This window comes from Saccopteryx bilineata, chromosome 7 (assembly GCF_036850765.1).
Source record: "Saccopteryx bilineata isolate mSacBil1 chromosome 7, mSacBil1_pri_phased_curated, whole genome shotgun sequence".
NCBI classification, from domain to species: Eukaryota; Metazoa; Chordata; class Mammalia; order Chiroptera; family Emballonuridae; genus Saccopteryx; species Saccopteryx bilineata.
In genome coordinates, this window is record NC_089496.1 from 82048346 (window position 1) to 82075299 (window position 26954).

At 42.3% G+C, this 26954-nt stretch overlaps 1 protein-coding gene, 1 non-coding gene and 1 pseudogene across 2 annotated transcripts in view; 1 reads left to right on the top strand and 2 right to left on the bottom strand.

Annotated features, from left to right (window-relative positions):
• The window catches only part of LOC136310722 (cytochrome P450 2C18-like), a 56763-nt gene that overhangs the window by 17414 nt on the left and 12395 nt on the right, over positions 1-26954 (top strand). The window contains exons 2-6 of the mRNA XM_066239586.1: positions 661-823; positions 988-1137; positions 15146-15306; positions 17781-17957; positions 23431-23572. Coding sequence (XP_066095683.1) covers positions 661-823; positions 988-1137; positions 15146-15306; positions 17781-17957; positions 23431-23572 — 793 coding nt within the window. The remainder of the gene's footprint in view (positions 1-660; positions 824-987; positions 1138-15145; positions 15307-17780; positions 17958-23430; positions 23573-26954) is intronic.
• On the bottom strand, positions 4221-5675 carry LOC136310724 (high mobility group protein B2-like; annotated as a pseudogene).
• TRNAA-CGC (transfer RNA alanine (anticodon CGC)) lies at positions 16761-16836 on the bottom strand. Its single transcript has one exon. It is a non-coding gene; the product is annotated as a tRNA-Ala (tRNA).

A 26954-nucleotide genomic window follows, 5' to 3' on the forward strand; every position in this document is an offset into this window, starting at 1 on the left:
GGGAAGAGAGACAGAGAGGAAGGAGAGGGGGAGGGGTAGAGAAGCAGATGGGCACTTCTCCTGTGTGCCCTGGCTGGGAATCAAACCCGGGACTCCTGCACGCCAGGCCGATGCTCTACCACTGAGCCAACCGGCCAGGGCCATCTGGGGTGATTTTTTAAAGGATAGATTGCTAGTATTCATTACAGGGCTTTTGAATAAGAATTCTGATGGCAAGAGCTCTACAAGTGATCTTGAAGAAGTCAGCTAGGTATTGGTCCTATGATGATCATCGGGGGTTGATACATTGCTTAAGGATCAGAGGTCAAATGCAAAGTGGTTCAAAATTTGATCTTCTACAAAGTAGGTAGCAGATGCTGAAAATAACTTGAAATTCTCTAACATCACTTTCTTTATTTGTAATTGGGGCAAATGAACCTGCTGTTGATGTTGCTTTGAGGATTAGTTGTAACGCGTGTGTAAATTACCCAGACCACTGCCGGGCACAAAAGTGGCAGCTATTAACAATCACCCTCATATTTATGTATTAATTTTGGAAATACTTTAGGCTGTGTCAGAATAAAAATATAAAAACAGGACGAGAGTATTATTCTGAATCAGGCACAATATATTGTCAAATAGAGCTTTGGCTAATATTTTAATCTCCTTTGCATTTCCCAGCTTTCAAAAGTCTATGGCCCGGTGTTCACTGTGTATCTGGGCACAAAGCCCACTGTGGTGCTGCATGGCTATGAAGCTGTGAAGGAAGCCCTGATCGATCGAAGAGAAGAGTTTTCTGCAAGAGGATATTTCGCAGTGGCTGAAAAAGTGAACAAAGGATGTGGTAGGTGTGCACATTCAGCACTGGTAATAGGGGTGAGGAGGCTGGAGCAGAGGAATTTGAAGATCTATTCAGCAGAGTGTGGCCCACCCATGTGGCTGCCAAGTGTCACCTTCATCCTCCTGATCTAGGACCTCCCTGCCAGTTTCTGTTTCCCCTCCTTGTAGGAATCCTTTTTAGCAACGGGGAGAGATGGAAGGAGATCCGGCGCTTCTCCCTCATGACCCTGCGGAACCTGGGAATGGGGAGGAAGAGCATTGAGAAACGTGTTCAAGAGGAAGCCTACTACCTTGTGAAGGAGTTGAGAAAAACCAATGGTGCGTGATTCTGTATACTGTAACTCTGACCTTAACAGACTGGTGTCTTCTCAACGACAGCCTTGGAAAGTTTTCAGGGACAGCCAAATCTTTCATAGGGGTAGTGGTGTCAGCTTTCATGTGGAGGAGAGACGGTTTGAAGCAGAGAGTCCAGAAAGGGTTTGTTTATCCATGCTTGTTGTGTGTACACCCAGCCAAGCCAGTGACAACTTGCTTAAGCCAAGCCTTGCTCAAGCCAGCAACCTTGGGCTCAAGCCAGCAACCATGGGGTCATGTTTATGAATCTGTTCCTGTATGTGCCCTGACCAGGGATTGAACCAGCAACCTTTATGCTTCTGGATGACGCTCTAACCAACCGAGCTATCTGGCCAAGGCAAGCTCTACTCTCTTAAATTATTAAGTGCACATTACAGTATTGCTAATGATAATTGCACTGTTGTACAGCACATCTCTACAACTCTTCATCTTGTAAACTAAAACTCTACGCATTGGGCTGTGACTACGTTCCTCTCCCCACACTCTGGCAACCAGCGTCTACTTTCTTTTTCCATGAGTGTGGCTACTTTAGATACTTCATATAAGTGGGATCATGCAATATTTGTCCTATGATCAGTTTATTTCACTTAGCATAATATCCTCAAGGTTCATTCATGTTGTAGCATATAACAAGATTTCCTTCTTTTTTTTATGTCGGAATGATGTTCTAGTGTATGTATTTATCACATTTTCTTTACCCATTTATTATTGATGAACATTTAGGGTTTTTTTTTTCACCTTTTGGCTATTGTGAGTAATGCTACAATAAATATGAGAATGCAAATATCTTTTTGAGACCCTGATTTCAGTTCCTTTGGATAAATGCTCAGAAGTGGGATTGCTGGGTCATGTGGTAATTTCACTTCTACTTTTGGGGAGGAACTTTCATACTACTTTTCATAGTAGCTACACTATTTTACATTCAACCATGTACAAAGGTTCAATTTCTCCACACCTCACTAATACTTATTTTGTTTCTTTTTTCTTTCTTTCCTTCTTCCCTTCCTCCCTTCCCCTTCTCTTTTTATCTCTCCCTTCCTCCTTTCTTTCTTTCCTCCCTCCCTCCCTCCCTCCCTCCTCCCTCCTTCCCTCTCCCCCTTTTTTTGTTCCTTCCTTCCTAGTAATGGCCATCCTAACAGATGTTAATGATGCTTTTGATTTGTGTTTTCTAATGATTAGTAATGTTGAGCATCTTTTTATATACTTGCTGACAGTTTATATGTCTTCTTTTTTAAATCAACACAAGTTAAAGATATTATTTAATGTATAGATGAGGTTATCAGTTACAACCAGTTGTAATAAGGTCCTACAACCAGTTTAAAGGAAAAAGGTAAAAAAGTATAAATTTGCCCTGGCCAGATAGCTCGGTTGGTTAGAGCATCATCCTGAAGTGCAGAGGCTGCTGGTTCGATCCCCAGTCAGGGCACATATAGGAACAGATTGATGTTCTTGTCTCTTTCTGTCTTTTCCTCATCTTTTCTCCCTTCCTCTCTCACTAAAATCAATAAGTAAAAAAAATTTTAAATACACATTTATTCAAAGTAAAGGAATGTTGATGTGAATGTTCAAGTGAAGACAAAACTAGCTAGAAAAGTCAACTGAATCTCTATTGGACAAAATACAGTTTGTATGTCTAGAGACAAGTATTATTTTGCATTGCTATCAGTTATTAATAATTTGCAGTTGCAAAACAGCTCCCACAGAATCACAGTCTGGTAAAGTTTTCTGCTGAAGCATGCATTTTCCTTGCACTGTAGCTATAACTACTCCTACATATCCAGGTTTAAACAAACCTGAAAAAGTGTGGTCTACACTCAATATTCCCAGCTTTTTGGAGATATAATTGATATATAACACTGTGTAAGTATAAGGTGTACAATATGTTGATTTGATATACTCATGTATTGCAATATAATTCCCACCATAGAGTTCCTAACACCTCCATCAGGTTACACAATTAACATTTCTTTAAAGAATATTTAAGATCTACTCTCTTAGGAGCTTCCAAGTATATAATACAGTTTGTTATCTATAATAACAATGCTGTGCATTAGGTCGCAGAACTTATTCATCTTCTAATTAGAAGTTTGTACTCTTCGGCCAACATCTCCCCATTTACCCACCCACCACCCTAGTAGCCACCCTTCTACTCTCTGCTTCTACAAGTTTTTTATTCGATATCTCACATGAGTGATGTCATACAGTGTTTGTCTCTTTCTTCTGACTTACTTCACTTATCATAATGCCCCCAAGATTCATCCATGTTGTTATAAATGGCAGGATTTCCTTTTTTTTAAAAAACTTTTTTCTCTATTTATTTATTTATTTTCTTTACAGAGACAGAGAGTCACAGAGAGGAATAGACAGGGACAGACAGACAGGAACGGAGAGATGAGAAGCATCAATCATTTAGTTTTTCGTTGCGCGTTGGGACACGTTAGCTGTTCATTGATTGCTTTCTCACATGTGCCTTGACCACGGGCCTTCAGCAGACCGAGTAACCCCTTGTTGAGCCAGCGACCTTGGGTCCAAGCTGGTGAGCTTTTGCTCAAACCAGATGAGCCCGCCCTCGAGCTGGCAACCTCGGGGTCTCAAACCTGGGTCCTCCGCATCCCAGTCCGACGCTCTATCCACTGTGCCACCACCTGGTCGGGCAGGATTTCCTTTTTATAGCTGAATAACATTTCATTGTGTATCTGTGTTGTATTTGATATAACACACACACACACACACACACAACACCTTCTTTATCCATAATAAGTTGATGGAGACTTAGGTTGTTTCCATATCTTGACTCTTATAAATAATGCTGCAATATACATAGAGTGCAGAAATCTCTTTCATAACCTGTTTTCATTTCTTTTGGATACATACCTAGAAGTAGAATGGCTGGATCATATGACAGTTCTATTTTTAATATTTTGAGGAGCCTTCATACTTTTTTACATAGCAGCTCTACCATTTTACATTTCTACCAACAGGGTACAAGAGCTCCCTTTTCTCCACATCCTAGCCAACACTGTTATCTTCTGACTTTTTTTTTTTAATATACATAATTTTATTACAAAACTTTTTAAAAAACAAAATGCAACATTCTAAATAACCCATAATTTACTACTGAGACGAAACTAATTCCGAGTCTGCTTTGCCACCATACACAAGTCAAGAAATTAAAGAAACCATTAAATATTTAGAAACATTTAACATCAGAAGCCTTAAAATCTAACTGTATGCAGTAGCCCCTCAGAAAGCTACAACCTGCATTTTTAAAAAAGTATTTTCTCTACAAAGAACCTTATCAGCTATACAAAAAATCTGTACAGTTTTTATACTGAAGCTAATATTGAGCTGCACTTGAATTCACATTCTTAGCCAAACAATTGCCTGAGCATACAAACATACTCCATACACATTACAGGACAGCCATTTATTCTTCATCTTCATCCTCTTCCTCCTCCTCATCTTCTGGTTCATTCTTCTTCTTCTTCTTCTTTTTTTTTTTTTTTCATTTTTCCGAAGCTGGAAACAGGGAGGCAGTCAGACAGACTCCCGCATGCGCCCGACCGGGATCCACCCGGCATGCCTACCAGGGGGTGATGTTCTGCCCCTCTGGGGCGTCGCTCTGTTGCATCCAGAGCCACTCTAGCGCCTGAGGCAGAGGCCACAGAGCCATCCTCAGCGCCCGGGCCATCTTTGCTCCAATGGAGCCTTGGCTGCGGGAGGGGAAGAGAGAGACAGAGAGGAAGGAGAGGGAGAGGGGTGGAGAAGCAGATGGGTGCTTCTCCTGTGTGCCCTGGCCGGGAATCGAACCCAGGACTCCTGCACGCCAGGCCGACGCTCTACCGTTGAGCCAACTGGCCAGGGCCGTTCTTCTTCTTTGAGCCTGTTGGCCTGCCAGGACCCTTCTTTCCCACTTCACTCTTGCCCTTGGCACGGTATGCAGCAATATCCTTTTCATATTTCTCCTTTAGCTTCGCTGCTTCTTGCTCATATGGTTGCTTATCTTTGGCTGACTGTTCAGACCACATTTCACCCAGGTTTTTTTGCAGTATCCCCAATGGACAAACCAGGGTGTTCACTTTTGATCTTTGGGCGATGTTCAGAGCAAAACAGGAAGAAGGCAGATGGAGGCCTTTTAGGAGCATTGGGATCTTTTTTCTTTCTCATCGCCTTTGGGAGTCATGTAGTTCTTTATCTCCCTTTCATAGCATGCTTTGTTGCTCTTGGCCATATCCTCGAACTTGGACTTCTCCTTTGCTGATATGGTCTTCCATCTCTCCGAGCACTTCTTGGAGAACTCGGAGCAGTTGACGGAAGAGTTCGGGTGCTTCTTCTTGAGCTCCTCCCAGCAGGTCTGCATGAAGAAGGCGTACGAGGACATCTTGCCCCTCGGCTTGTTGGGGTCTCCCTTCACCATGGCTGACAGACGGCGTCTGGTGGTAGGTTTTCCTCAGAGTTGCGCCGTGCGGCTGGGCCTGTCTGAGAGGCCTCCCTCGCTGAGCTCCAGCGTGAACTGGTTTCTCTTCTGACTTTTTGATAATAACCATCCCTGCAGGCGTGAGGTGATATCTCATTGTGGTTTGAATTTGCATTTTTCTGATTAATGATGTTGAGCACCTTTTCATGTGCCTATTGGCTGTTTGTATGATTTTTTTTGAAGAATATCCATTTGGTTCCTCTGCTCATTTAAAAAATTTTTTTTTAAAAAATTATTTATTTATTTATTTACAGAGACAGAGAGAGAGGGTCAGAGAGAGGGATAGACAGGGACAGACAGGAACGGAGAGAGATGAGAAGCATCAATCATCAGTTTTTCGTTGCACGTTGTGATACCTTACTTGTTCATTGGTTGCTTTCTCATATGTGCCTTGACCGTGGGCCTTCAGCAGACCGAGTAACCCCTTGCTCGAGCCAGCGACCTTGGGTCCAAGCTGGTGAGCTTTGCTCAAACCAGATGAGCCCACGCTCAAGCTGGTGACCTTGGGGTCTCGAACCTGGGTCCTTCCGCATCCCAGTTCGACGCTCTATCCACAGCGCCACAGCCTGGTCAGGCTCCTCTGCTCATTTTTTTTCTTCTATTTTATTATTTTCTGAAGTTGGAAATGGGGAGGCAGTCAGACAGACTCCCGCATGTGCCCGACTGGGATCCACCCAGCATGCCCACCAGAGGGTGATGCTCTGCCCATCTGGGGTGTTGCTCCGTTGCAACCAGAGCCATCCTAGTGCCTGAAGCAGAGGCCATGGAGCCATCCTCAGCACCCGGGCCAACTTTGCTCTAATGGAGCCTCTATTGCGGGAGGGGAAGAGAGAGACAGAGAGGAAGGAAAGGGGGAGGGGTGGAGAAGCAGATGGGTGCTTCTCCTGTGTGCCCTGGCCGGGAATCGAACCCGGGACTCCCGCATACCAGGCCGAAGCTCTACCACTGAGCCAACTGGCCAGGGCCTCCTCTGCTCATTTTTAATAGTATTTTTTTTATTGAGTTCTATGAGTTCCGATTACAGTTTAGACATGAACCCCTTATCAGATATTTTTGCAAGTATTTTCCCCCATTTAATAGGTTGCTTTTTTTGTTTGTTTGTTTTTTAATTTTTATTTTATTTATTCATTTTAGAGAGGAGAGAGAGAAAGAGAGAGAGAGAGAGAGAGAGAGAGAGAGAGAGAGAAGAGATAGATAGGGGGGAGGAGCTGGAAGCATCAACTCCCATATGTGCCTTGACCAGGCAAGCCCAGGGTTTCGAACCGGCGACCTCAGCATTTCCAGGTCGCCGCTTTATCCACTGCGCCACCACAGGTCAGGCCTGCTTTTTTATATTGTTGATAGCTTGTTTTATTGTGTGGAAAAGCTTTTTAGTTTGATGCAATTCTGTTTGTTTTTTTTGTTTTTGTTTTTTTGCTTATACTGTTCGTGCTTTGGTTGCCATATCCAAAAAATCATTGCCAGGACCAATGGCGAGGAGCTTTTTCTCAAGTTGTTTTCTGAAAGTCTTATGGTTTCAGGTCTTATATTTAAGTCTTTAGCCTATTTCAAATTAACTTTTGTGAGTGCTCCTGTTTCATTTATGTGCATGTGAATATTTCCCAACACCATTCATTGAAAAGACTGTCTTTTCCCCATTGAGTATTCTTGGCTCCCTTGTCAAACATTAATTGATAGTTTATGTGCGTGCTTATTTCTAGGCTCTTAGTTCTGTTCCATTGGTCTGTTTGCTTTAAAGCTGGTATAATATCATCTTCATTTCTTAGCTTTGTAATGTAATTTAAAATCAGGAAGTTTAATGCCTTTAGCTTTTTTCTTCTTTCTTAGGATTCCTTTGGGTATTTGGGATCTTCTGTGGTTTCATACAAATTTTATGCTTGTTTTTAATATTTTTGCAAAAAATGCATTACAATTAAAAAAATTTATTGATTGATTTTAGAGAGAGAAGAGAGGAAGAGAAACAGAAACATGAATCTGTTTCTGTATATGTTCTGACCAGGGATCAAATTGGCAACCTCTGTGCATTGGGACAATGATCTAACCGACTGAGCTACCCCACCAAGGCATCATTAGAATTTTGAGAAAGACTGTATTGAATTTATCAATGGCTTTGGGCAATAAAATGTCCTTTGGACATTTTAATGGAAATGAACCCAGGACGTCCACATGCCAGGCCAACCACACTGTATCCATTGAGCCACTCGTCAGGACCTCTTTATCTCTTTTACAGAGAGTTTGTTGTTAGTGCGTAGAATGTCATGAGTCAGGTGAGAAAGATACAAGTCTTTTCGGTAGCCCTCCGAAAAGCCAAAACACCAGCTGCATGCTCCACTTCTCTCCATTCTAATTGAAGGAAAAGCCTCAAGTTGTTTACTTTCTTTAGTCTGTGCCAAGCCATGCTGGCTACAGCAAGATACTACTCTTCCTCTTTTATTCTCAGTGGTCTCAGGCATCCAGACTGTGTCAGTTCTGTCAGCACTCCAAGTGAGCTAAGACAAAAACTAGTCTCTCAGGCAGCCCACTGAAAAGCTGCTACTTTGGATGCATGCTCCTTCCTTCTCTTTTCTGTAATAGCGTAGTCATGACCTGAGTCATTGTCTTCTGGAAATGGGTTGTGCCACCTTGGGAGAGGTGCTAATGCAAGAAAAGTGAAATTGCTCTTGTTACCAGTTTTTTTTTGTTTTTTACAGAGACAGAGAAAGTCAGAGAGAAGGATAGATAGGGACAGACAGAAAGGAATGGAGAGAAATGAGAAGCATCAATCATTAGTTTTTCATTGCGACACCTTAGTTGTTCATTGATTGCTTTCTCATATGTGCCTTGACCGTGGGCCTTCAGCAGACCGAGTAACCCCTTGCTCAAGCCAGCGACCTTGGGTCTAAGTTGGTGAGCTTTGCTCAAACCAGATGAGCCCATGCTCAAGCTGGCAACCTTGGAGTCTCGAACCTGGGTCCTCCACATCCCAGTCTGATGCTCTATCCACTGCACCACCGCCTGGTCAGGCTCTTGTTACCAGTTTTAATGTCACTGTTCTCAGTTTTTGTTAGACTATGGTATTGCAACTCTTCAACTGGATTTAGGAATTCTCATAAAGGAATGTTAGTTCATGTATCATAGCTAAATTACTGTTGCTATGGGGGAACAAGGGCTGGGACATCCTATTCCACTATCTTCCTAATGTCATTTTGCATAATACTTAAAATTCAACTTATTCTTTTTTATTTTTTAAGTGCGAGGAGGAGAGATAGTGAGACAGACTCCCGCGTGTGCCCTGACAGGGATCCAGCCAGCAACCCCCGTCTGGTGCCAATGCTCGGCACAACCAAGGCATCCTCAGTGCCCCAGGCTGATGTTTGAACCAATCGAGCTACTGGCTGCAAAAGGGAAGAGAGGGAAGGGGGAGAGGAGAGGAGAAGCAGATGGTCGCTTCTCCTGTGTTCCTGGAATGGGAATTGAACCCGGGACAGTCACATACCGTCTGACACTCTACCACTGAGCCAACCAGCCAGAGGTTCAACTCATTGTTAGTTATATCTATAGATGTGAATTTTGGATCCCTTTACATATGATGATCTTTCATTGATTATTTGATTGCAACAACTTTATTTTATATAATAGATTCCTACCAAAAAAGAAAACTTTTCCTCTAATGTAATTTCTTTGCCAAAATTTGATAAACTTGATTTAATCCCTGGCCGGTCGGCTCAGTGTTAGAGCATCGGCCTGGCGTGCGGGAGTCCTGGGTTCAATTCCCGGCCAGGGCACACAGGAGAAGCACCCATCTGCTTCTCCATCCCTCCCCCTCTCCTTCCTCTCTGACTCTCTCTTCCTCTCCCGCAACCAAGGCTCCATTGGAGCAAAGTTGGCCTGGGCACTGAGGATGGCTCTATGGCCTCTGCCTCAGGTGCTAGAATGGCTCTGGTTGCAGCAGAGCAACGCCTCAGATGGGCAGAGCATTGCCCCCTGGTGAGCATGCCGGGTGGATCCCGGTCGGGCACATGCGGGAGTCTGTCTGACTGCCTCCCCGTTTCCAACTTCAGAAAAATACCAAAAAAAAAATTAAATAAATAAATTAAAAAAAAATAATTAAGAAAAAATTTATTAAAACACTTTGTTGGTGGTTATACAGAACAATTTAGCCAGAGAAGTTCACATAAGGGTAGCTTTTCCCCAATAAATTATATTTTTGCTGGTGATTGAAATGATTGACATTTACTTCCTAGAGAAGAAAATTTTTTATTGAATTTATATAGGTTTCAGGTGTACAATTCTATAATACATCATTGTATATTATGTTGTGTATTTACTATCCTAAGTCAAGTCTCCTTCCATCACCATGTATCCTCCCTCTACCCTCTTCTACCTCCTCCAACCCCCTTTCCCTCTTGTAATCACCATACTGTTGTCTGTGTCTATGAGCTGGTGCAAATATTCTTTTGAATGAGTGCTTCAAATTTCTTCAGATACATTCCCAGAAGTGGAATTGCTGGTTCATAAGGCAGTTCCATTTTTTATTTTTTAAGTTAACTCCATACTGCTTTCCAATCTGTATTCCCACCAACAGTGCACGAAAGTTCCCTTTTCTCCACAACCTCGCTAGCAACTTGTTGGTTGATTTGTTGATGATAGCTATTCTGATATGTGTGAGGTGATATCTCATTGTAGTTTTAATTTGCATTTCTCTGATGATTAGTGATGTTGAGCATCTTTTTATATGTCTATTGGCCATGTGTATGTCCTCTTTGGAGAAGTCTATTTAGGTTACTTGACTATTTTTTAATTGAATCATTTGTGGGTTGTTTTTTTGATGTTGAGTTTCATAAGTTCTTTATAAATTTTGGATATTAAGCTCTTATCAGATGTATCATTAGGAAATATGTTCTCCCACTTAGAGGGTTGCCTTTTCATTTTGTTAATGGGCTACTTTGCTGTGAAAACACTTTTTACTTTGATGTAGTCTCATTTTTTTATTTTGTCTTTTCTTTCCCTTGCCCAAGGAGATATATATATATATATTATATATATACAATATAATATATATATTACTATGGGACATATCTGAGATTTGCCTATGTTTTCTTCCAGTATTTTTATGGTTTTTCAGTCTAACATTTAAATCTTTGAGTCATTTTGAGTTTATACTTGTGTATGGTGTAAGAAAGTGGTCTATTTTTATTTCTTTCACATATTGGTCCAATTTTCCTCTCTCTCTCTCTTTCTCTCTCTCTCTCTCTCTCTCTCTATATATATATATATATATATATATATATATATTTGTGACAGAGATAGAGAGACAGAGAGAGGGACAGATAGGGACAGACAGACAGGAAGGGAGAGAGATGAGAAGCATCAATTCTTTATTGCGGCACTGTAGTTGTTCATTGACTGCTTTCTCATATGTGCCTTGAATGAAGGTAGAGGGGGCTACAGAAAAGCAAGTGACCCCTTGCTTAAGCCAGCGATTTTGGGCTCAAGACAGCAACTTTGGGTTTTAAGCCAGTGATGTTTGGGCTCAAGCCAGAGACCATGGGGTCATGTCTATGATCCCAAGCTCAAGCCAGCGACCCCATGCTCAAGCTGGTGAGTCCACTCTCAAGCCGGTGACCTCAGGGTTTCAAACCCTGGGTCCCAATCTGATGCTCTATCCACTGTGCCACTGCCTGGTCTGGCCCCAACACTATATATTGAAGAGACTATCTTTACCCCACTGTATGTCCTTGCTTCCTTTGTAAATATTAATTGACTATAAAGGCATGGGTTTATTTCTGAGCTCTGTCCTACTGACCTGTACATCTGCCTTTATGCCCCACACTGTTCTGATTATTATGGCCTTATAATAGAGTTTGGTATCAGGTAGTGTGATTTTTCCAACTTTGTTCTTCTTTCTCAAGATTGCTGTGACTATTTGGGGTCTTCCTGGTTCCATAGAAATTTTTGAAATATTTGTCCTAGTTCTGATAAATACACCATTGGTATCTTGATAGAAATTGTGTTGAATTTATAATTTACTTGGTTAGTAGGAACATTTTAATGATGTTAATCCTTCCTACCCATGAACACAGTATATGCTTTCACTTATTTGTATCTTCTTCAGTTTCTTTCTTTAGTGTCCTATAATTTTCTTTTTTTTTTAATTTTCTTTTTATTATTTCATTTTTAGAGAGAGAGTAGAGAGAAAGAGAGAGAGAAAGAGAGAGAGAGAGAGAGAGAGAGAGAGAGAAAGACAGGAAGGGGAGGAGCAGGAAGTATCAACTCCCATATGTGCCTTGACCAGGCAAGCCCAGGGTTTCGAACTGGCAACCTCAGCATTCCAGGTTGATGCTTTATCCACTGCGCCACCAGAGTCAGGCTAGTGTCCTATAATTTTTGAAGTACAGGCCTTTCATATTCTTGGTTAAATATATTGCTAGGTATTTTAATATTTTTATTCAATTGTAAGTGGGATTGCTTTCTTAGTTTCCTTTTCTGGTAGTTCATTATTGGGGTATAAAAATGCAACTGATTTCTTGATATTTATTTATTTATTTATTTAAATTTTAATTTATTTATTTCAGAGACAGAGCGAGAGTCAGAGCTAGAGATAGACAGGGACAGACAGACAGGAACGGAGAGAGATGAGAAGCATCGATCATCAGTTTTTTGTTGCAATACCTTAGTTCAGCGGTTCTCAACCTCTGGGTCGCAACCCCGGCGGGGGTCAAATGACCAAAACACAGGGGTCACCTAAAGCCATCGGAAAATACATATTTAGGCGACCCCTGTGTTTTGGTCGTTTGACCCCTGCCGGGGTCGCGACCCACAGGTTGAGAACCGCTGCCTTAGTTGTTCATTGATTGCTTCCTCATATGTGCCTTGATCATGGGCCTTCAGCAGACCGAGTAACCCCTTGCTCGAGTCAGCGACCTTGGGTTCAAGCTGGTGAGCCTTTTGCTCACACCAGATGAGCCCGTGCTCAAGCTGGCGACCTCAGGGTCTCGAACCTGGGTCCTTTCGCATCCCAGTCCGACGCTCTATCCACTGTACCACTGCCTGGTCAGGCCCGGTATTTTTTGTATTTTTCTGAAGTTGGAAACAGGGAGGCAGTCAGACTCCGCATGTGCCCGACTGGGATCCACCGGCATGCCCTCCAGGGGGCGATGCTCTGTTGCAACCAGAGCCATTCTAGTGCCTGAGGCAGAGGCCACGGAGCCATCCTCAGCGCCTGGGCCAACTTTGCTCCAATGGAGCCTTGGCTGTGGGAGGAGAAGAGAGAGACAGAGAGGAAGGAGAGGGGGAGGGGTGGAGAAGCAGATGGGCGCTTCTCCTGTGTGTCCTGGCTGGGAATCAAACCTGGGACTTCTGCATACCAGGCTGACGCTCTACCACTGAGCCAACCTGCCGGGGCGATATTTATTTTTTATCATGCTACATCACTAAATTTATTTATCAGTTCTAGTAGTTATTTAGTGAAATCTTTGGGGTTCTCTACATACAGTGTCATGCCATCTGCAAACACTGACAGTTTTACTTTTTCCTTCCAATTTGGATGCCTTTTATTTCTTGTTGTCCGATTGCTGTGACTAGGACTTCTAGTACTGTGTTGAATAAGAGTGGTGATGGCAGACAGTCCTGTCTTGTTCATGATCTGAACAGGACACCTGTAGTTTTTGCCCATTGAGTGTGATGTTGGCTGTGGGTACATCACATAAGGTATTTATTACATTTGTGCTCCAGGAATGCCCCTTGTGTAGGTTATGTGGGTGCTCCTGTTGCGGTTGAACTCTGATTGTTATTGGCCTGTTCATGTATGTGGCTGTCTCTCAGGCTGTCTGACTGTGAGACTCAACCTAGATTCTACCCAGACCTTGTGAGGGTGAAGGCACCAAGAGTTGGATGGGTTGGGCCACTGGGAGCCAAGGGAGTCGGGTTAGGAAATCTCTCCGGAGGGGGAGGCACCCACCATGTTCATGGGAAAGTGGGGGTAGCCCCCAGCCCGAGACCATACAACTCAGTCATTAACACTCTGAGTCTGGCCAGATCTCTACACCAAGCCCAAGCAGCTGACTCCTCATCAGAGCACAAGCTCTGCAGGGCGGGGTAACAGGGAGTCCAGACGGTGGATCTATTGCTTGCCCTCATGCTAATGCCACATGGAGGGGAGCGCTCCAAGCAAGAAAGATGGCGTCTGCAGTGTGGGAGAGGAACTCAGTCCAGGGATCCTGGAGGCTGTTCCTTCAGCTCTCTCCCCAGAGCCACAAACCCCAGCCTCTCATCACATGACCACAGTCCGCTCCACCCACCCTCCACCAGAACCCAGGGGGAATGGTTGTAAATGATATTTTGCGTATTGGTCCCTTAAGAGGGCATTGTTGTCTCTAGCAGACTCTCATTTCTCCTTGGCAGACAGAATACTCACTGATTTTCACGGCCAGATGTTATGTGGGTGCCTCTTCCAGGTTCTTGTGCTCTGGGCTGGGGAGCTTGGTTTGGGGTTGAGACCACGCACTCTCAGGCAGAACCCCCTGCAGCTGAGATATCCCTCCAGAACCTCAGCTGCAGCCTGTTGGAGCTGGGCCAGCCCTTCTGCGTCTCCTCCCTTTCTACCGGTCTCAATGTGGCTTCATCTGTAAATCTTTGGTTATAAGACCTCTTCAGTTAGTTTTCAGTTGGTCATTCAGTTTGATTGCTCTATATTTTAGTTGTAATTCCAGTTTGGTTCTAGGTGGGGAGGTGAGTATAACCTTTTGGATCCTCCAGGAGGGAATATTTTTTAAACATTGAAATAAAAGATTAAAATAATCCCATTTATCAGTGTACCTTTTTTTGTTTCACTTACTTGGTATTTATATTTGAAATAAAATTTTTTCTCCATTTTATTTGTATTTATTATACAAATATTAGATAAAAAGTCTATTTTATAATTGTTTAGTTGGATTAGTTTTTCTTGTCATACAACATGGATGCTTCTTGCTTTTTTACACTTATTTCTTCAAATACTTGGATTCACCCACAGTCACCCTCTCTTTAGCTTCCCCTCTATTGCTTCTATACATGATTCTTTCAATTATTCATGATACAGAAAACATTTTGAGATCCCAATTTTTTTGCTATATCAGCACTTAATTTTCTATAGACTGCTGACAAATAATATTCAGCCCTGATAACTTTAATTATGATATGATACAAAAATGGCTTCTTTAAATGTTATTTTCCTTTCTGTTTTCCTCTAAATTAATAAGCATTTTGTTTGGAAAAGGTACAAATAAAGGCAGTGGAGGTGAATTAAGTATTTTTTTTTAGAAAACTGTTATTTAACTAGCTAGGTTGAAATAGTATATATCAAGTTAAGGTGAAAGTTATATATTGATTTTATGCATGTTGAATATTTTACTGTTAGGAAATTTGTAGGTACAATATTGCTTTCAAGTTTCTAAAATGACCTTTACCTGTTATTTCGTAAACAGTGTTTCATATGTGTATTTTAATGGTGTTTCAAAATTATTTCTGCCTCTTTAGCGTCACCCTGTGATCCCACCACTATCCTGGGCTATGCTCCCTTCAATGTGATCTGCACCACTTTTTTCGAGAATCGTTATGATTATAAAGATCAGGAATTTCTAAACATAATTGAAAATTTTAATGAAAACATCAAGATTTTGAGCTCTTTGTGGATGCAGGTGAGGCCAAGATTGTTTCTTCCTGAGGAATCCTTTATGTTCTTTTCTTCAAGAAGCCCAAATCTCTGTTTGTATCAAGCTGTGAAGTGAATGGTTGAACACCACAGTCCTTCCCAGGTCTTCATTTTTAGAGAGGAGAGAGAGAGGGAAAGAGAGCGACAGAGAGGGAGAAAGAGGACAGAGAGCTAGAAGGGGGGAGGAGCTGGAAGCATCAACTCCCATATGTGCCTTGACCAGGCAAGCCCAGGGTTTTGAACCGGCGACCTCAGCATTTCCAGGTCGACGCTTTATCCACTGCGCCACCACAGGTCAGGCCCCTTCCCAGATCTTAGCATTGTAAAGTACTCATTTGGGAAATTTGACCAAACTCCTTAATGATAGACTAGAAAAGACCTGCCCAAAATAGAGAACTAGAATTCAATCCCATTGATCCTGTCTGGTTGTTTGTTTATTTTTTAACTAAATTTCAAAGCCCAATATCCCATACTACTTTTTAAAAAAATTCTTAAATTTTTTTTGTGAGTGGAGGGGAGGCAGAGACAGACTCCCGCATGTCCCCTGCCTGGGATCCACCAGGCAAGACCGCTAGGAGACGATGCTCTGCCCATCGGGGGCTCTTGCTCCGTTGCAACTGGAGTCATATTTTAGCGTCTGAAGAGAGACCATAGAGCCATCCTCAGTGCCTGGGGATAACTCGCTCTAATCAAACCATGGCTGCAGGAGAGAGGGAGAGAGAGAGAGAGAGAGAAGCAAGAAGGGGAGGGATGGAGAAGCAGATGGGCGCTTCTCCTGTGTGCCCTGACCAAGAATCAAACCTGGGACTTCCACATGCCAGGCTGATGCTCTTCCCATAGTACTTTGATAACTTCCCCCAAACATGCCTATAGCATTAAATGGACTTCTGGGTTCTTCTTAAAAGGCTTTCATTACCCACAAGTCTTGTTATCTCATCACCACTTAGTGACTTCTTCAGTACATTACTTGGCAGAAATATATGCATTTAGGAAGGAAGACAATAACTCCTTCAAGAAGAGAGAATATTTGGGACCACAGATGCTGCTAGGGAGCACTAACTAGTTTAGAAATATTGGATGCTTCAGCTGGCATCCTTACTGACAAGGTAATTATTATTATTATTATTATTATTATTATTTGTATTTTTCTGAAACTAGAAACGGGAGACAGACAGACTCCCGCATGCGCCCGACCGGGATCCACCCGGCATGCCCACCAGGGGGCGATGCTCTGCCCACCAGGGGGCGATGCTCTGCCCCTCCGGGGCGTTGCTCTGTTGTGACCAGAGCCACTCTAGTGCCTGGGGCAGAGGCCAAGGAGCCATCAGCAGCGCCCGGGCCATCTTTGCTCCAATGGAGCCTCGGCTGCGGGAGGGGAACAGAGAGACAGAGAGGAAGGAGAGGGGCAGGGGTGGAGAAGCAGATGGGCGCTTCCCTGTGTGCCCTGGCCAGGGATCGAACCAGGGACTTCCGCACGCGAGGCCGACGCTCTACCACTGAGCCAACCGGCCAGGGTCTGCTATATCAGGTTGCCCAAACTCCCTTCATCTCTGTTGTCATCTACAGAATGTGAATCATAATATTTCATACCATCCTATAGTTCAAGAATGTAAGGAAGAATTTATGTAAAAAAACGAGAGAATTGACATGCAGATGTTTTTATACTATAAACATGGTATATGCGTATAGGCAATAATTATCATCTTTGATCCCCTGGTTAGAATTTTCTCACTCAGATACACATATCAGTGTAGAAAATTACATATTTATAAAATAAAAATTCCCCTCAAGACAAAGATCATATTTCATTAATACTTACAATACAGTTTCTAACCAGGGCTTAGCATATAGTATATATCTTTATTAAATTAAAAATTTTTTTTTATTAAGCGAGAGGCGGGGAGGCAGAGAAACAGACTTCTGCATGCGCGTCGACCAGGATCCACCTGGCAAGCCTACTAGGGGGCGAAGTCCATCTGGGGTTGCTGTTCTATTGCTCCACAGAGTCATTTCAGCACCTGAAGCATGGCCATGGAGCCATCCTCAGTGCCCGGGGCCAACTTGCTTAAAGAATTGGGCCATGGCTATGGGAGGATGAGAGAGAGAGAGAGAGAGAGAGAAGGAAGAGGGGTGAAGAAGCAGATGGGCAATTCTCCTGTGTGCCCAGACTAGGAATCGAACCCAGGACTTCCAGATGCCAGGCCACTGAGCTCCGTTGCAACTGGAGTCATATTTTAGCGTCTGAGGAGAGACCATAGAGCCATCCTCAGTGCCTGGGGATAACTCGCTCTAATCAAACCATGGCTGCAGGAGAGGGGGAGAGAGAGAGAGAGAGAGAGAGAAGCAAGAAGGGGAGGGATGGAGAAGCAGATGGGCGCTTCTCCATCCCTCCCTTTCTGAGCAAACTAGTCAGGGCCAAATGTTTTTTTAATTCTAATAAACTATTGTTTTCTCTTCTAGCTCTACAATTATTTCCCTGCGCTCCTTGACTATTTTCCAGGAAGTCATAACAAGTTAATAAACAATATTGCTTTTTTAAGGAAGTTAGTTGAAGAGAAAGCAAGGGAACATCAAGCATCCTTGGACATTAACAATCCTCGGGACTTTATTGATTATTTCCTGATCAAAATGGAGCAGGTAAAATGTTAAGAAGAGCTCAGTTTTTGCTCGCTTTTGCATTTTATGGTTCATTGAATATCTTTTGCATTTACCAGAGATATTTCAATAGCCAGGCAAGTAATTCTGACAAGCATTTTAAGGACATGTAGTGTGCGTGAATCTATACTAAGCATCATGAGAGACATAATGTTAAACTGTTAAATAGAAAGTAAGTTATTAAATAAGTGGACTACATTAACCCTGTTTTTTAGGTACTAATAATTGACCTGAGGAGGAACAGAATTATGCCTCAGGTGAAATGGAAACAATTATGAACAAATTAGAAAATACAAAATAGTTTGCCATAATGTGAAGGTAGATGTGATCATTGGACACAATGTATAAGAGAATGAAAAAGAATGGTTTAACCTAGGTGGGCTTTCTGAGTGTCCCGAGGTTAAAAATAAATTTTAATATATTTACAGTGAAGGACAAGGGAGGGAATTTACAGTGGAAATGGCAGTGTTGGGATTCAGCCGGTTCCCACCAGTTTGGCAGAACCGATACCTAATTTGTTGTTGAGGTCAGCAAACTATTTGTTAAAATGGCACTTGTAATTAGGGTTCTTTCTAAGGTGGATGCCTGGGCAGCTGCCCAATGTGAAAATCACAAATTTACATTTCTTCCTCTTTTTTATCGTTCATCTGTGCAACAGCGTGTTCTAAGCCCCTGTAGTAAATGTTCATTCCGTCCATAGGTGAAAAGGATTTGTGGAACTATGCTTGTAATACTTATTTATCCATTTCATAAAACTTATTATACCTTTGATGAAATACAAATTTTAATTCCCTCACGATTGTTACTTCAGTTAAACAATCATATAGCGTAAAGAGAAAAAGTGCCGAACAACCAGGGAGTGACAAGCTGTCATTTCAGCTTTGCTACACCCCAAATTCCCCCAAGATATTATGAGTGGATTGGTGTTCCTTGATCAAGAAACAATATAGAAATATCTTAAATAACAAGTTGTATTGCTTGGCAGGTATTATTTAATATTTTTTCATTAATATTTTAAAACTCTTGTAATTTGGTTTTGTGTACCTCTTTTATTATTCTTATTTAAGTATTAAATGCATGAAATAATAAACTACCTCTTGGTATATTCTTTTTTATACTTAAAATGGTCATTTAGGGCAGAAAACCAGTTGTTAAATTATTTGAATCCCACTGCTGGTGAATGGTACATATAAAAGTGCAGAGGTTGTGATGAGATATGGGTGAATTGAAGGAGAAGCCTTAATTAAGTGTAAAATAAAATGAATTGGCATAGGCATAGAGTTGGGGTCAGTAAGCATGAGTCCTACATCATTTGTTGAAAAGACTATTTTCTCCACGTGAATTGCCTGGGCACCCTCATCAAAAATCATTTAACTGAAAATATGAGGCTTTATTTGTTCAATCTCAATTCTATTTCAATAATTGGCCCTTATGCTAGTAATATACCATCTGGTAGTTTTTTGTTTTTTTAAAAAAATAAATTTTTATTAATTTTAATGGGATGACATCAATAAATCAGGGTACATATATTCAAAGAAAACATGTCCAGGTTATCTTGTCATTCAATTCTGTTGCATACCCATCACCCAAAGTCAGATTGTCCTCTGTCACCTTCTATCTAGTTTTCTTTGTGCCCCTCCCCCTCCCCCTCCCCCTCTCCCTCCTTCCCTCCCCCTGCCCCCCCCCCCCATATCCACCACACTCTTGTCCATATCTCTTAGTCTAATTTTTATGTCCCACCAATGTGTGGAATCCTGCAGTTCTTGTTTTTTTCTGATTTACTTATTTCACTCCGTATAATGTTATCAAGATCCCACCATTTTGTTGTAAGTGATCCGATGTCATCATTTCTTATAGCTGAATAGTATACCATGGTGTATATGTGCCACATTTTCTTTATCCAGTCTTCTATTTTTTTTTACAGTGGTAGTTTTAATTTCTAGCTTTTTAGTAAGTTTTAATCGAGAAGTGTGAGACCGCCAACACTGTTGCTGGTTTTCAAGATGGTTTTGGCTGTTCTAGGTTGCTTGAGTTTCCACATGAATTTTGGGATAAACTTGTCAGGTTCTGCAAAGAAACCAGGGGGATGTTGGTAGGAATTGCATTAAATTTGTAGATTAACTCATAAAGTAACGTCATTTTAAGAATTGAGGTACAATTAACATGCTATAAAATTAACCATTTTAAAGTATGCAATTTAGCGGTATTTAGGACATTCACAATATTGTGCAACCACTAGCCTTCTTTAACTTCAAACCTTTTCCATCACTCTGCAAAAATGTACCAAATCCATTAAATGATTACTTCCCGTTCCTTTCACTTCATCATGTTTAACCTGTAATCTGCTTTATGTCTCTGTGGATTTGCCTGCTAATGTCATATAAAAAGAACTCACAGCATTGTGACTTTCTGTTTCTGGCTTCTCTTACCTAGCAGAATGTTTGGGAGGTTTATCAAGTTGTGGTATGTATTGGTGCTTTGTTACCTTTTTATGGCTGAATTTTCTATTGGTGCACATCTCTGTTGTGTCTACCTTTGGCCCTTACAAATAATGATGCTATAAACATTTGTGTACAAGTTTCTTTTTATTATTATTATTTATTTTATTTCAGAGACAGAGGGAGAGTCAGAGAGAGGGATAGATAGGGACAGACAGATAGAAAGAGATGAGAAGCATCAATCATCAGTTTTTCGTTGCAACACCTTAGTTGTTCATTGATTGTTTTCTCATATGTGCCTTGACCGTGGGCCTTCAGCAGACCGAGTAACCCCTTGCTCGCGACCTTGGGTCCAAGCTGGTGAGCGTTTTGCTCACACCAGATGAGCCTGCGCTCAAGCTGGCGACCTCGGAGTCTGGAACCTGGGTCCTTCCGCATCCCAGTCCGAAGCTCTATCCACTGTGCCATCGCCTGTTCAGGCTGTGTACAAATTTCTTTATGGATATGTTTTCACTTTTGTTGGGCACATTCCTAGGAGACAAGTTTATACTAACATTTGAGGAACAGCCAAACTTCTCCACAGTGACTGCAGCATTTACCTTTCCTCCACCAGTGTATGAGGATTCCTATTTTCCCACATAGTTGCCAATACTTATTTTGTGTTTTTGTAATTATTACAGCTACTCTAGTTGATATGAAGTGGTATCTCGTGGTTTCAATTTGCACTTCCTTGATGATCAATGACGGTGGACAAATTTTTTTTTATTTTAGCGAGCAAGCAAGAGAGAGAGTCGGGCTGGGGGCAGGGGGACAGACAGACAGGAAGGGAGAGAGATGAGATGCATCAACTCATAGTTGTGGCACCTTAGCTGTTCTTTGACTGCTTTCTCATATATGCCTTGACCAGGGTGCTCCAGCTGAGCCAGTAACCCTTACTTAAGCCAGCGGCCTTGGAGTAAGCCAGTGACCTTGGGGTTTCGAACCTGGGTTCCAGCATCCTAGGTCAACTCTCTATCCACCGCCACTACCTGGTCAGTGGACTTATTTTCATGTGCTTTAGCTCATTTATATATCTTCTTTGAAGAAATGTCATTCAAGTCCTTTGCCTCTTTTCTTTCTTTCTTTCTTTCTTTCTTTCTTTCTTTCTTTCTTTCTTTCTTTCTTTCTTTCTTTCTTCTTTCTTTTTTTTGTGACAGAGAAAGAGAGAGAGCCAGATGGGGACAAACAGACAGAAAAGGAGGGAAATGAGAAACATCAATTCTTTGTTGCGGCTCCTTAGTTGTTCATTGATTGCTTTCTCATATGTGCCCTGACTGGGCGCTACAGCAGAGCGAGTGACCCCTTCCTTGCACAAACCAGTGACCTTGGGCTTCAAGCCAGCAACCATGGGGTCATGTCTATGATCCCATGCTCAAACCAGCTACCCCACACTCAAGCTGGCAACATCGGAATTTCAAATCTGGGTCCTCTGCATCTCAGTCTGATGCTCTCTCCACTGCACCACCACCTGGTCAGGCTCAATTCCTTTGCCTTTTAAAAATTGAGTTGCTTGTCTTTGTTGTTGAGCTGTGAGAGTTGTTTATGTGTTTTGGATATTAAACCTTTATAGATATGTGAAGGGCAAATATTTTCTCCCACCCTGTAGGTTATTGTTTGACATTCTTTGGTTATGTCCTTTGATGCACAAATATTTCTATTTTGATAGTCTGATTTATATATTTTTTCTTTTGTTTCTTTGGTTTCAAAACTAAGAATTCATTGCCAAGCCTGAATTTGTGAAAATTTGCCCCATGCTTTCTTCTAAAAGTTTTATAGGTTTAGCTCTCCATTTTTATTTTTCATCTATTTTGAGTTATATTTTGCATTTGGAGTGAAGCAGGGGTCCAACTTCGTCCGTTTCCGAGTTATTATCCAGTTGTCCAGCACCATTTGGTGAGAGACTCTTCTAATGGATGAAATAGTCTTGGCACCCTTGTTGAAAATAAATTGGTCAAAGGTGTTTTGGTTTATATCTAGATTTCAATTCTGTTCCATTGGTCTTGCTTTCTATCTTTTTGTTAGGAGTTTGTTTTGATTACGGTAGCTTTGTAATAAGTTTTCAGATTGGGAAGCTGAGTTGTTTCCCGGTATTTCTATAAGAATTTAGAGGGTGGGCTTTTCCTTTGGAATTTGGATGGGGTTGCGCTGAGATTTTATTTTGCCTCAAGGCATGTTACCATCTTTACCAACAGTTAATCTTCCAATACTAGTATGTGGGATGGTGTTTCATGTACTTACTCATTTTGTTGAGCAATGGTTTTAGTTTTTAGTATAAAAGCCTTTCACAACTTTAATTCTTTCTAGTAATTAAGATTATCTTTGTCTACAAATAAAATCTGTCAACAGTGGCTTTACCGTATACTGGGTTTATTTACCTCACATAAACGAAGTCTCGCGATGTGTCAGTGGAAGGATAATACAGAAGCCCTGAAACATCCAAGAGTCAAATACTTTCCATTTTTCTTCACCCATCCTTAGGAGCCAGGTCTCACTTCATGATTCAATCCTCTCGCCCCAAGATGACGTCTGCCTCTTCCTTCATGTCTTTCTTTTTTTAAAATTTAATTTTATTGGGGTGATACTGGTGAACATAATTGTATAAGTTTTAGGTTCCCAATTTCTACAACACATCTCTGTACACCCCCCCTATTGTGTGTTTACTCCCCCAAGCCAAGTCTTTTTTTTTTGAGTAAGACAGAGGAAATAGAAAGAGTGACATCAAAGGTGTCTGCTTATATCTCACAGGTAAAAACTACCTGCCTGGCTCACCTAACTGCAAAAGAAGGATAAGGCAGTAGAAAATGGTGCTTGCGTCAACTAATTTATAGTCTCTTGACATACCACGCCGTTGCTGATTTTCTAAAATTGCACCTTGTAATTTATATGTTGGCTTAACTGTATAACAATATGTGTTATTTTGGATTAACTCTAATTCTGGAAAATTGATTTGTGAAATAATTTTATCAAACTCTTCCTAGGAAAAACACAATCCACAGATGGAGTTTACTTTTGAAAACTTGGCAGTCACTGTAGGTGATTTCTTTGGAGCTGGGACAGAGACAACCAGCACCACCCTGAGATATGGCCTCCTGCTCCTGCTGAAGCACCCAGAGGTCTTAGGTATGCCCCATGTGCCGGGCAGGCTGGGCTTACAACAAGTACCACCCTGAGATATGGCCTCCTGCTCCTGCTGAAGCACCCAGAGGTCTTAGGTATGCCCCATGTGCTGGGCAGGCTGGGCTTACAACAAGCACCACCCTGAGATATGGCCTCCTGCTCCTGCTGAAGCACCCAGAGGTCTTAGGTATGCCCCATGTGCTGGGCAGGCTGGGCTTACAACAAGCACCACCCTGAGATATGGCCTCCTGCTCCTGCTGAAGCACCCAGAGGTCTTAGGTATGCCCCATGTGCTGGGCAGGCTGGGCTTCAGAAACAAGGTTGGAAAGACACAGCAAGCGCATTCCATCTTGTTTCTCTTAGAGAAGTGTCGTTATTAAAATTTCTGTTTGACCTGCCTAATTTTTCCAAGTTTAGAAAAGGGGAAATAATGGGACATCTTTATAAAACACAGGCTGATGACTGAGGGGAAGGGCAACACTTGTGGGCAGCAGTGAAAGCAGTGAACCTATGCCTGGATTTCAGGAGGTTATTTGTGGTAGGCACAGCTGGCAAGTGTGGCCTGGGAATACAAATTGGTTTTATTATAAAAAGGCTACTCAATTTGAACAGTAGGTATATTCTTGCACAGACCTCTCCTCATTCTGAAATGCAGTGTTCTAACGGAAACTCTCCTTCCTAAAGCGTAAGTTAAAATCCTAGAGATTTAGTGAGGCTGTCTGAGATAATTTCCACAATCTAGAAAGTGTTCTAAATATTTAGATTCACAAGAAACGTATTACTCTTCAGGTTTAAGAGATTGCATAAAGGGATTTTGTTATTTCAGAAGTCTGTTTCCAGAAAGGGTTGATTACCAAAATAAGAGTTTGGGGTGAAGGGGTCAATAATATAATCTTTTACAAAGCACTTTATGTTAGAAATGTACTTTTCTTCCTTCCTTCCTTCCTTCCTTCCTTCCTTCCTTCCTTCCTTCCTTCCTTCCTTCCTTCCTTCCTTCCTTTTTATTTATTTTAGTGAGAAGAGGAGAAGCAGAGTCACAGACCTGAGCATGCGCCTGACTAGGATTCACCTGGAAAGCCCACTAGGGGGTGATACTTTGCCCACTTGGGGCTGTTGCTCTGTTGCTCAGCAACCAAGCCTCTTTTTTTAGTGCCTGAGATGGAGGCCACAGAGCCATCCTCAGCGTCAGAAGCCAACTTGCTCAGACTAATTGAGCCATGGCTACAGGAGGAAAAGGGAGGTAGGGGAGAAGAGCAGATGGTTGCCTTTTCTGTGTGCCCTGACCGGCAATCAAACCCAGGATATCCACATGCCAGGTCAATGCCCTACCACTGAGCAAACCAGCTAGAGCCATAAATTTACCTATAAAGAGGCACAATTATGCATAGCAGTTTAGAAATACACATTATTGCCTGGCTGGATAGCTCAGTTGTTTAGAGCATCCTCTCAATATGCCAAGGTTGCAGGTTAGATCCCCGGTCAGGACACACATAAGAATCACCCAATGAATGCATAAATAAATGGAACAACAAACTGATCTCTCTCAAATAAATAAATAACGTTTTAAACAGAAACATGCATTATTTTGTCCTGTGTCAAAATGTCACTAAAATGATTATAACCTCATTCAAATGAGAATTAGTCCTTTAAAGCTGACTAAAAGGAGGTCAGGAAACTGTCAACAAATCTTCAACAAATTTCTGAAAACAGAGAGCATGTTGAGGGGAGATAATAAACTCAGGATTGAGGATCAAATTGTAACCTCAATGTCAGAAAAGGAAGTTATAGGACGAGGAAAAGCTTTTTTTTTTTTTTTTTTTTTTTCTGAAGCTGGAAACAGGGAGAGACAGACAGACAGACTCCCGCATGCGCCCGACCGGGATCCACCCGGCACGCCCACCAGGGGGCGACGCTCTGCCCACCAGGGGGCGATGCTCTGCCCATCCTGGGCGTCGCCATGTTGCGACCCTCCTGGGTGTCGCCATGTTGCGACCAGAGCCACTCTAGCGCCTGGGGCAGAGGCCACAGAACCATCCCCAGCGCCCGGGCCATCTTTGCTCCAATGGAGCCTTGGCTGCGGGAGGGGAAGAGAGAGACAGAGAGGAAGGCGCGGCGGAGGGGTGGAGAAGCAAATGGGCGCTTCTCCTATGTGCCCTGGCCGGGATTCGAACCCGGGTCCTCCGCATGCTAGGCCGACGCTCTTCCGCTGAGCCAACCGGCCAGGGCAGGAAAAGCTTTTTGTGTCTTTATATCCCTATACGTTTTGGTATTTGGAAGTACCAGGTTTCAAAAAAATGTAGAGGTAAAAACAGGCTGAAAAAGGAGGTAGCTTTCCCTGCCCAGGTCCCTTTGACAACTCTCCTTTTATCAGGTAACTAATTCTTCCCAATACGATAAAGGGGGTTTACTCTACTAAGAAGTGAAAGCAAAGTGGCCCTACACTCAGGGACACTGGGCAGTGACTGGGCGAGAGTGAGGTATAGGGCTGAAAAGGTTAGGGAAGAATCTGTTTCTTGAATTTAGAGACTCTTAACTTCTTTCTCCATCCTGCTTCCTGAAATTCAGCAGCCAACTTTAAAAACATAGACAAAAACAAAACAAAACTAAATAAAAACTCCAGAGAGTAAATGAGTCAGGAGGAAAAACCTCTGTAGTTTGCCAGATAGATAGAAAATTCTCTTGACATGTATAACAAAGTTGATGAAGTAAAAAACATCCACCTAAAAACACACACACACACACACACACACACACACACACACACACACAAAACAAAAAACAAAAAACATCCACCTCAAGACACAGGGCCATGGAATTTCAGAATACTAGGATTAAAAAGAAAATCATTCCCTGGCCGGTTGGCTCAGCAGTAGAGCATTGGACCAGTATGTGGAAGTCCCAGGTTCAATTTCTGGTCAGGGCACACAGGAGAAGCGACCATCTGCTTCCCCACTCCTCCCTCTTCTCTCTCTCTCTCTCTCTCTCTCTCTCTCTCTCTCTCCCTCCCTCTCTCCCTCCCTCTCTCTCTCTTTCTTTCAATCTCTCTCTTCCTTTTCCACAACCATGGCTCAAAAGTTTTGAGCAAGTTGGCCCGGGGTGCTGAGGATGGCTCCATGGCTTTTTTTTTTTTTTTTTTATAGAGTCAGAGAGAGGGATAGATAGGGACAGACAGACAGGAATGGAGAGATGAGAAGCATCAATTATTAGTTTTTTGTCGCGCATTGCGACACCTAGTTGTTCATTGATTGCTTTCTCATATGTGCCTTGACCGCGGGCCTTCAGCGGACCAAGTAACTCCTTGCTCAAGACAGCGACCTTGGGTTCAAGCTGGTGAGCTTTGCTCAAACCAGATGAGCTCACGCTCAAGCTGGTGACCTTGGGGTCT